Below are 11,279 nucleotides of genomic sequence, written 5' to 3'. Positions count from 1 at the left end.
TGTTGATATAGTGCTCAAGCTTTCAGTTGGATTATATAATGGATTTATGATATGAATATTTATAGGGTGATGAATGTATAATAGAGTGTGTTACAGAAAACAGACAAATCTGGTCAGATTTAGCATCGAAAACTGCTATATTTTGTTGGATTTAACAAAATAAGCATTTAAATAAATAGTGCATTTTTCAAATGTCTCAATTCTTATACTTGTATGGTTATCCTTCAATGTAATCTTTTACATCTAAATGTACCGTAAATAGGAATAGGCTATATAATTTAAAATATGGTCTTATGCAGCATGCTAGATTTAACTATTATTATTTATACAAAAAATAGCACTGATTTTACAGTTATTAAACATACTGAAAAGAGAAATTTAAAATAACTATTTTCAAATCTGGCAAATAGTTGTTGCCATGAAATCTGACAAAATGTTTTTGTTGATAGGCTATACACTACAGCACAAAAAAAGGGTCTCTTAAGATTTTTATGTTTTTGAAACAAGTCATGCTCACCAAGGCTGCACATATTTGGTAAAACAAAAACAAGAAAAATCAGTAAGACAGTACTGTAAAACATTATAACAATTTACAAGAACTGTTTTCTATTTTTAATGTATCACTTTAAAATGTATAAGTGAATAATCACATTGTTTTAAAATGTGATTCATTCAGGTGATGGCACAGCTGAATATTTAGCAGCCATTACCTTGATCATTTTAACGCATCCTTGCTGAATAAAGTACATTTGAACAGTATGTGTATATGACCAAGTTGGGCCGTTTTTTCTAAATCGACCTAAACTGGGCAGATTTGGTTGCTAAATCAGACAGAATGGGGCAGTTTTACATTTGGCGATCACATTCTCTCTCCTCCTGGCGTCTGGTCAGTACAGTATTAGTTTATGGCCAGTAGGGGGGCAGAAATGTGCTAGAAAATCAGGTCAGATGCAACTCAAAATGTGTCACATCCTGGCGGAGCACCATTGAGGGAACAAAGGAGCTGGGGGGTGAGTGTTCGTTAACCTTGTGTTCTTTATTCCGAATTATTGGTTTCCACAAACAACTTTCTATCCATGTTATATGTAATAATATATCAAACATACCCAGTTCTTTGGCACGTATTGTGATTTTAATGTCTTAAACGGTTGTCCGACTTTAGCTGCTAACGTTATGACGTTAGCCCGCTAGCTAATGCGGTTTCGATGACAACGGGTTGTGTTTGTAAAATATGAAAGCTTTTGAAAACTTCAAACACAATCCAAATAATTTAAAAGCCATGTTCTGCCTGAAATGCGAAGATAACAACTTGTATTTCGTATGATATCTCGCTGTTATGTTATTCAGCTACGTTAGCCAGTTTCGTTCATTGATATATTTTGCATGTTAGCATCTTCACCGACTCGCATTCATGTGCTCCGAATGCTTATAGCTCGCCAAGTACAACACCTTTACATTATGTTTCGTGTTAATAACCGCTATTTGTTGTTTTCCCCATGCAGCTGTCGTTTTAATACATTTGTCTTTAAATCAACCTCTTGGCGAGCTGCAAGCTGTCTCGCCTCATTGTGTGAGCCATTATCCGCATTGAGTAACGTTACAGGCCTGAGATCCATAAACACAATGTCTCATTTAGTTATGTTTAAATCCACATCTTAGTCATTGTTATTAATAACAAGCATACGAACTGTGGCCAGTTCAATCAAACATTGTCTCGAATTTCACATTTAATGCTAAACAGGTGGGTGTATTGTTGTTAAACATTCAGAAAATGTCAGATTTGATAAAAAGCAGGTTTAAGTACTGGTGCAGCTTCATCAAGTTATGTTTTTTTGCACATATTGAAAGCATGCCTATTCGTCTAATAAGTTTTTGCCCTATTGCAGAACCAAATGATGGGGATAGCCTGATATCCTCAATCCTACAAACAAGATGTCAAGTAAGAGCACATTTCAACTGATTGATTAGACCACTTAGTTGGTTTAGACCCCCTTGAAGCCCACCCATCAGATCTTCAGAAATGACTTTATTAAAGATGCTTTACCATTGAGTTATTTGATATTACTACTTTCTCTAATTAATCTGTAAATATGGGTGTGCTTATCTTGATGTAATTGACAATAAAATTTCTGGTGTGACTTGATTTATATACATTGAACTGATGCAGATGTGACGAATAAGTAGGCTTTACTGCTGATTATTAATTTTTGATCGAGTTTCGAGAGTGGATTCATTTTTTCCCCCTTCTCTCTCACGCAGAGCGGCCACCCTATGCCCCAGCCCCTGCCCCACCCCCCACAACAGTAAGTAAACTGAACATGCCAATCATCCATATGGCCCCTCCCCTCCATCACCCAAACATGTACCGTAGGTTTCTTAGAGAGGAGAGGATTGTGGGAAGGACACAGTATCACATGGGGTGGCTTTTGCTATTTTTTTTTATGCAGTTTTACACAGAAAGTGCTATTATGAGGCTCTGTCAATCCGTAAGGTGCTAAAGAGGATGCCGTTTACTTTAGGCTCTGAAAGTGTTTAATGAATAACCATTAGGGCTGCATTATGTGGGGGGGGGATTCAATATTTAGTTTCTCTGTAATTATGAAAAAAAAATTCTAGATTGAGTTAAATAGAAAGAGTTGATTATTCTAGAATGATTGCAGCGATTTTGTCAAGTGAAAATGCATATAACATAACAGCATAAGTTGGAAAATTACTTTTGATCTGACTTTTTGTGTGTGTGTGTGTGAACCTTCCTTTTGGAGCTGACTGATTTGGGAAAAGCCTCAAAAAATGTGGGTGTTCACAGTTGGCTGTATTCTTTACATCTTTTTTCATAGGCCATATTCCCACTTTTTTTGATCCATTCAATGTGACTAATAATTATTTTGGTTGTAATTAAAAGTATTAAGCAAAATAAGACATTTATTGTAACATTGCTATTGTAATTAAAGAAAAAAATCAAATATTTAATGCAAATCTTTTATGAATTTATAATACTACTATTTATTTATTTTTTTTTTTTTTATTTTAACCATTAAGCTTTCATTTTGGTGGTTGCTTGCAAATAAACATGCGCTACTTCCACATGCTCAGAATGAAGCGTGGTACAGTGTTTATACGCATGCAACTCATGATATGGTATTTCAGCATCTAAGAGTGTCTTGATTCATTTTCTGTGACTGTATCATGAGCTGCGTGTGACGGAAACGAACTACAAAGCCCAAAATGCAATGCATCAAGTGGGAGGAGTCAGTAGGCTGAGTGTAAATGAACAGTGCCATGCTTCACTCTGAAACCCGAAGCACACGTGTTCATTTAATTAAATCGCAGGTTTTGAGAATTTTATTCTGATATATTTTTTGGTCGTATCACAATTCGATTTTTAGATATGTTCTGCAGCCTTAACTTTATAGACTCGTGAGATGTTCAACCTTCCTGGTTATTCATTAAACACTGCTTGGAGCATTAAGTGTGTGAGCCTCCTTTTATGCTTAGGCTTTCACACATTATTTAATCATTATTCATTAAAATAGATACAGAGAACCGTTCGCAGTAATTTAGCATTGATGCTTCGCTCCGCACACATCCTTGAAAATCTTGAATCCCTTACGGTTGAAATATTTGATCCAAATCCCAATTAATTACTTTTAGTGTTCCAGAACTGTTATTTTTGTCAGTTTTGAGACTGATTATTCAGGTCACACACCACCGAGAGATTTGGCTCAAATACCCCCCCATCTGAATCCCTAAAGTTAACGAAGCCTTCTAGCGCCTCATTACGTCCCACCACCCATAGTGCCTGTGGCTTTGCTACAAATGGATGTAGAATAATGCCAGGGTTGTGCTGCTATCAAAGATTGCTGCTTTTTGCATGTTTTATGCAAATCATGACAGAAAACGAAAGCATTTTTTTTGTCCCTTCCTCCCTTGTTTGTGTCATTTCTCATTCGTGTTTTGTCTCATTTGTCTCCATCAGCAAATGCCCACCACCCCTGGGTTTGTGGGGTACAACCCATACAGCCATCTGGCCTACAACAACTACAGGCTGGGAGGGAACCCCGGCGGGAACAACAGGGTAATGGTAGGACCGGTGCCAACTAGGGCCCTAGCGACAGCCGAGAAACTAAAAGCCCAGACGAGAGGACGCTAAAGCTAACTTACATAGCTTGAATATGAAATAGGGAAATGCTTTGCTCTTACACTGTACAGACTCATTTCATAGAGTTGAAGGTGTCTGTCGGGTAGTAGAGTCGAGTCTTGGGTAGTTTTGTAGCTCTCAACTAGTAGCTTTCATAAACTTCATGCTTCTGTGAAGCACTCACTCTCTGTAGCATCTGGTTGGGTGTGATTGACGCAGTATGAATCGTAGCTTCAGAGTGATTGCTTCTCAGAACTGTTCCCCCTTTCCCCTGTCGGCCATCCTATCACCTCATCGTGCACAAGAGCTAACGGCTGTCCGCTCGCATGGCTTTAGATGCCCGTGCCAAACGCAGTAACTTGGCACGGCTTCTTAGCAAGCTTGAGGCATTTTAGCTGTTGGCTGGTTTTATCCAAACCTCTGCAGAATAATTTTCAGGCATAAAAGACAGTGGCTTTGTGTCCAAAAGAGCTTAATGCATGGCCTTGTCAGCGTAATGTTAATGTGATGTATTTGGTTTGCCGTTTAGGTACGTCTCTCGCCCCTTTTGCGACGCGCTTCACAGTCATCGTGTCTTTAAGTCGTGCTTTTTGCCTCCTGTCTCTTTCTCTCCATAGTGCTCCATTATGACAGTTCACTGTTTTCTGTGATGACCACGTGTGCCCTTCGTGATCTCTAATGCCCCATGTGGGGTTCTTTCCTTCTCCCACAGAACTCCCCAGGGATCACCGTTCCTAAGCCACCCAAACCACCAGACAAGCCGCTGATGCCCTACATGCGGTATAGCCGGAAGGTAAGCAGGAAGGTAAGACACCCACGGTGTCTGCTTTTACTGCTTGTAAATTGAGGAGAGCGCTTCTGCGATCAGCTCGAAGGCTGAGGGGCAGTCAGTGGTCTGATTCCGCCCCTTCAGATGGTAGACCCCAACATCGCTTCATTGCTTTCTTCTCTTCAACAAGGCTGGGAAACTGACATCTGTTGTTTCTGATTTACTCGTTTGAGAATATAAACTATATATGCTCCTTTTCCTTTCTCTTGTGAGCAAAATGTTTTGAAAAGTGAACGTAAAGCAGTTAGGTTTGTTAATGCATTTGAATCCGTAATAGATGACACATTTTGATATTTTACATTTAAACATATTGTTTAGATCAATTACTTTTCTCTCCTGTACTGCATTCGTGCTTTAGTTTTGAATAGAAAAGTAGGCAAAAATTGGTGCTCTATCTCTATCCTTTTTGGGAAAATGCAACCCTCTCCGTCCAGGAACCCAGACTGCTCTGTCGACTCTGAACTGACACTTGTATCTGCTTAGGTTTGGGACCAAGTTTCTCCTCAGGGATCACCGTTCCTAAGCCGCCCAAACCGCCCGACAAGCCGCTGATGCCCTACATGCGGTATAGCCGGAAGGTAAGCAGGAAGGTAAGACACCCACGGTGTCTGCTTTTACTGCTTGTAAATTGAGGAGAGCGCTTCTGCGATCAGCTCGAAGGCTGAGGGGCAGTCAGTGGTCTGATTCCGCCCCTTCAGATGGTAGACCCCAACATCGCTTCATTGCTTTCTTCTCTTCAACAAGGCTGGGAAACTGACATCTGTTGTTTCTGATTTACTCGTTTGAGAATATAAACTATATATGCTCCTTTTCCTTTCTCTTGTGAGCAAAATGTTTTGAAAAGTGAACGTAAAGCAGTTAGGTTTGTTAATGCATTTGAATCCGTAATAGATGACACATTTTGATATTTTACATTTAAACATATTGTTTAGATCAATTACTTTTCTCTCCTGTACTGCATTCGTGCTTTAGTTTTGAATAGAAAAGTAGGCAAAAATTGGTGCTCTATCTCTATCCTTTTTGGGAAAATGCAACCCTCTCCGTCCAGGAACCCAGACTGCTCTGTCGACTCTGAACTGACACTTGTATCTGCTTAGGTTTGGGACCAAGTTAAAGCCTCTAATCCTGACCTGAAGCTATGGGAGATTGGGAAGATCATCGGTGGCATGTGGAGGGACCTCACTGATGAGGAAAAACAGGACTATTTAAACGAATACGAAGCCGAGAAGGTTTGTCTTTTTAACTTTTTCTCGTCTTCAGTGAGACTCCAGAGAAGTCAAGCACTAAGCAATTTTTCTCCCCACAGATCGAGTATAATGACTCTCTGAAGGCCTACCACAACTCTCCAGCCTACCTGACGTACGTCAACGCTAAGAACCGTGCGGAAGCTGCTCTAGAAGAAGAGAGCCGGCAGAGACAGTCGCGCCTAGACAAGGGCGAGCCGTATATGAGCATCCAACCTGCTGAGGACCCTGATGGTGAGATTGACATCTTAATGCCACCTTTGGGTGGCAAGAACATCATTTGATGATTTATTTGAATATTACTTTAACATGAGCACTCAACATGGTCTAACAATGTTGAATTTCAAAGTATTTCATATTTCAGAGCTAGTGTGGCTAATAGGGAAAAAAATGCCAATTGGTTTTTGAAACTGTGGTATTTTTGCAGAATCCTTTTTAAGCATAAGGGTGCAGCCACACAATTTTAAAAAAGGCAGGAGAAGGGCCATTGTCTGTTGTAAACAGTGTAGCGATGTATGAGGCACAGCTCACACGGAATTCATTTTCAAACCAAGCAGCTTTCTGTTGGTCAGTGCAGCAAATCTGACCAACTTTAACCTGTTGTGAAGTATACATGAGGAAGCCTTTCTTCCTCATGCTAAATTCCCGATTGCGTGCATTTCTGCTCAAATTAAAAAATGTATCTGCCCCTTAAGGAGTACTAATGGCAGGTGTTTTTACGGTTACCATTTAGTAAAAAGCGTTTTCACATCCAAAATTACCTACTATTTTTTTTTTTTTTTGTGCTTTAGTTATAATGGGCAATTATAATAGCAGCAACTTGTTCTTTTTAATTGCTCTCAGCAAATGCCAGGGGTTTAAATATGACAAAATGATTTTAGATATAAACATGTATTGTATGTGTTATGACCTTGTGGGAAGTGAACTACCAGGATTGTTCTCCGAGAAATAATTGGCATCTAAATTCTTGGAGTTTATAATGGTAAAGCCATTCAGATTTCCTTTTACAAGCCTCCTGTTGAGAAGTAATTATCTGAATAATTATTTCCAGATAATCATCTGAATGGCACTAAATTGTAAAAGGACGTTCTGAAACTTGTGCATTTAAGAGAAAGCACTCTGGTTCTGTTCTCTATTGCTTGCTTTCAAATATGAAATGCCTCTGTAGACTATGACGATGGGTTCTCCATGAAGCATATAGCGGCAGCTCGTTTCCAGAGGAACCACCGGCTCATCAGTGACATCCTGAGCGAGGTTGTGGTGCCTGATGTTCGCTCAGTGGTGACCACTGCTCGCATGCAGGTCCTCAAACGCCAAGTCCAGTCCCTCATGGTGCACCAGGTATGTTGGGCATGTTAAATACACAAGACATAAAACTCAAGACACATACTTTAATCATCGTACCTTGATTTCCAAACAGAGGAAGCTTGAAGCAGAGCTGCTTCAAATCGAGGACCGACACCAGGAGAAGAAGAGGAGGTTCCTGGAGAGCACAGACTCCTTCAATAACGAGCTCAAACGGGTGTGAAATTCAGTTTGATCGCTGAACTAATAGCCTTTGCGTTTAGCCTGAGCTCAAATGCCAAATGCACTGCCAGTGATTGATGTGCGGTTTGTGTTTGTTTAGCTGTGCAGTCTGAAAGTGGAGGTGGACATGGAGAAGCTGGCAGCCGAAATGGCTGCTGCAGAGGAGGCGGCTCGCCGGAGGGCGGAGGAGAGGGAGCGGGAAGCAGCAGAGCAGGTGGAAAGAGCCGCTCAAGAAGAGCAACAGCCTGCCGCCGGTGCCCAGGCCAATGCCAACCCTGAACAGACCTCTGCCAGCGAGGCAAAGGATGGAGAAGACAAGCCCACCCCGATGGAGACGGGTCAGACCTGCACCGTTGTGTTCTCTAACTTTGAATATTCAACAAAAATAGAGTTAAAGATGTTTGACTGTGGTGTCTGTTCTGCAGAGTCTCTGGCTGAAGCTTCTGAAGGATCTCAGGAGGCTGAGCAAGGCGCCCCGGCTGCAGCAGGAGACAAACTGGCTCAACCTGAGCCTGCAGAGGGCGCTACAGACGAGGGCACCAGCGACAGCACTGCTCCGTCTGAGAGCAGCTCTGGACCCCCAGCAGAACCCCAGGCCTCGGACACCCCTGAAGAGCGGCTGCCCACCCAGCCACAATAAACCCAGCTCCTAATCTTCCTGTTCATTTACGAAGTCTCACTTCGCTCTGTGTACAGTAAAGTCATTTGTCCTCTAGGATTTGTAATCCTATGACCTGCCAGTCAGTGAGTGAGAACAGTGAAAAATGATTGCTTTTTTCTCCCCTCCCTGAATGTTCTTCAGTGAAATGTTTTGGAAGGACAGCAGAATCTTAATTGGCGTTCCACACACATTCAGTCAGGCACACGTTTACTTGATCTAACCCTGATGTTACAAGCCCATTTGAGTACTCTTGAGCTACAGCCATTAAAAAGCTGTTTTATCATTGTAAAGTGGGCAAATGCACCCTGCAGTCACCAATTTTTTTTTTTTTTTTTTTGCGAAAAGCTGAAGTGCAAGGTTATTTGCTGTCACTTACCATGTTTTATCTACCTGTGGCATGATTATTTTATGATATATCTTTGTTTCATCCTTTCACAGTTTAGTTGAGTAGTCTGTGGGCTGTAGTCTTTTTTCTCTCATATTCTATTTTTTTTTTTTGTACTTAAAATAAAGCCATGCTAGCACTCATGATTTTCCATTGCAACAGATTGACCGCTATTATTATTGTGTTTTTGTATTGTTGGAAGGTATTCTCTCAATAAAGTGATTTCTATGTCCGTTTTAACATCTGCTCTTTTTGTCTTTTGTCTAGTGGTTTATGGTTTTGGCTTTTTGATTAAATTTTAAAGTCAATGTTTGTTTTTTCTTTTTCTTTCTTTTCTTTTTTTTTTTTTACTTTTTAATATTAAAATGCTGAATACTAGTTGGGTTGTCTGTATAATAACTTGCATTATTTGTACTGCTGATACAATCGTTTCCTATTGCAATTACTGTCATAATTAGATGCGAAATGTACACAATTTGCTGATATAAAAAAACAAATGTTAAACCTTTGTAAAATCAAGTTCTGGATCTTCAAATAATCCAAATCTAATATGAAGCCCTTCAAACTTTACCCCCTTCTGTAGCAGAATCCATTTAAAATGAGTAGTGCTTTGTTTCATTCAGTGGATAAGCACATTATCTTAGTTCCAGACATATTAAAGTTATGTATTGTCTGATTTTGGGTTTAGCTTTTCAATTTTTTTTTGTTTTTATTAGTTGCATCCATATTACATTAGATTATGCTGACCGTAAAACAATTTAGACATTAATGATTTGCAGAGAGTTGAGATGGATTGTGTTTGTCTTTATGTTTTGTAATTTGACCTCTGTATGTATCTGTTAATAAGACCTATGTAAAGATGCAAAGGTGACCAGTCAACTGTTTGTCAAGTTCTGTTGTTATTCTCATTTAAAAATATATATATATATATATAATACAAAAAAAAAAAAACAAGTACCATAATGGATGTATAAAACAGCTGAATGAACAAATTCAAATAGCCTTATTCTATTAAGATTTTGTGCACGCGTTTTAAAGGATGTGATCAACCTATATTTATCATTATGTAAAGGCATCTCCATAGCAACCATAGGGAAAAAGACTGGCACTCCTTATTCCATTTAACTCCAGGGCATTACAGAGAGGCAGAGATCAGACACTAGAAAAGGTTACAAGACATTTTTAGGACCAATAGGCCTATATCTCAAAGAGTACTGAATATATCATATTCATCTCGATGTGGATTGTAACAAGACATCCTACCGTAGCAAAAATCTAAAAAAAAATAATAATTTAAAGTGAAGAACGCAATTCCAAACCTGTAAGATTTTTTTCTTCTGTGGAACGTAAAAGGAAGATATTTTGAAGAACAATTTTGGTGACCATTGGCTTTCATTGTAGATAAAAAAAAAAGAAAAAAAAAAGTGACGTGACATGTGGCCAAGTATGGTTACCATTCACTGCCCCCACCTACAATCCCTGCCGGTACGAGACTCGAACCCGCAACCTTTGGGTTACGAGGCCGACTCTCTAACCATTAGGCCACGACTTCCCCAAAAAAACCCAGATACATTTCTTAAAATATCTTCTTTTATGTTCCACAACAGAAAGAAATTAATTCAGGTTTGGAACAACATGAGGGAGTAAATGACAATTTTTATTTTTAAGTGAACTATCCCTTAGGAGTGTGTGTATAACACACATATATTCCAACTGCAGGTGGCAGTGTTTCATCTTGTTGAATTTTGCTCTGCTGACAAAGAAAGGAAAGATTTTGCAATGATGGATGTGCTTGAAAATCAAATACATTTTATAAAAAAACTACATCAATATGTGTCTGAGGTTCCAGTCTTGAGGAACCTCTCTCACAAAATGCACAAACTCAAAAAGAAGACTGCAAATCGCAGGATTTCAGTGCATGTACTGTAGGTATGATGTGTGTGCGTGGGCACCACCAGCATCAAGCGTAGTGGGCGCAGAGCAGGTAAGCTGCTCTGGATGTTGCTAGCTTGTGGGCATCACTACTCACAGCTGATCTCTGTGACCTTAACACAGTATTTCCTGCTCCAGCATTAAACTACGCAGTTCTGGGTTGCATTTCTGTCCATCTCACATGCTGTTGTGCATTTAACAGTTTCCTTTGACTCCCTTAACACAGGAAAAGACAGTGTTAACCAAGAGAAAATATATTTAACATGGACTTCGCAACACAAAACTTCACAACAGCTCTGGATGCAAAAACAAGCCATTTCATTTGCAGTAGAGATTAATTTTGAATCATAGGTTAAGCCGCAAGAGGATGTGAAGATGGTCTTCTTTATGCACCAAGAGCTTGTAACACTCCAAAGAGAAAAGAAAAATTGAAATTGCATCATATGTCCCCTTTAAGACTTTTCCACACCCTCCTAAACCGCCTTGTTTATTAAACACGCCCCCACATGTCTACGTCACTGTGTGAGAAGATTTGCATAACACCGCCCAAATGTTCACGCAAA

General features: G+C 39.7%; 1 protein-coding gene across 4 annotated transcripts; it reads left to right on the top strand.

Annotated features, from left to right (window-relative positions):
- The first annotated feature begins 937 nt into the window (after positions 1–937).
- On the top strand, positions 938–9,024 carry LOC107689614 (SWI/SNF-related matrix-associated actin-dependent regulator of chromatin subfamily E member 1-like). 4 transcript variants are annotated; one of them, XM_016487669.1, is made up of 11 exons: positions 938–1,010; positions 1,887–1,939; positions 2,260–2,303; positions 3,977–4,081; positions 4,851–4,943; positions 6,065–6,196; positions 6,274–6,445; positions 7,380–7,552; positions 7,632–7,733; positions 7,839–8,076; positions 8,164–9,024. In XM_016487669.1, the coding sequence occupies exons 2-11, from the start codon at positions 1,933–1,935 to the stop codon at positions 8,376–8,378; spliced, it is 1,281 nt and encodes a 426-aa protein (XP_016343155.1). In that variant the 5' UTR covers positions 938–1,010; positions 1,887–1,932; the 3' UTR covers positions 8,379–9,024. The 4 variants fall into 4 exon arrangements, with proteins under 4 accessions (XP_016343155.1, XP_016343159.1, XP_016343156.1 ...); XM_016487673.1 differs by having other exon boundaries at positions 939–1,010; positions 3,977–4,075; positions 4,851–4,931; XM_016487670.1 differs by having other exon boundaries at positions 939–1,010; positions 3,977–4,075.
- Positions 9,025–11,279: the final 2,255 nt, after the last annotated feature.

This window comes from Sinocyclocheilus anshuiensis, unplaced genomic scaffold (assembly GCF_001515605.1).
Source record: "Sinocyclocheilus anshuiensis isolate Anshui unplaced genomic scaffold, SAMN03320099.WGS_v1.1 scaffold813, whole genome shotgun sequence".
Taxonomy (NCBI): Eukaryota; Metazoa; Chordata; class Actinopteri; order Cypriniformes; family Cyprinidae; genus Sinocyclocheilus; species Sinocyclocheilus anshuiensis.
The sequence above is the reverse complement of the archived record's forward strand: the minus strand, read 5'-3'. Positions and strand labels throughout refer to the sequence as shown.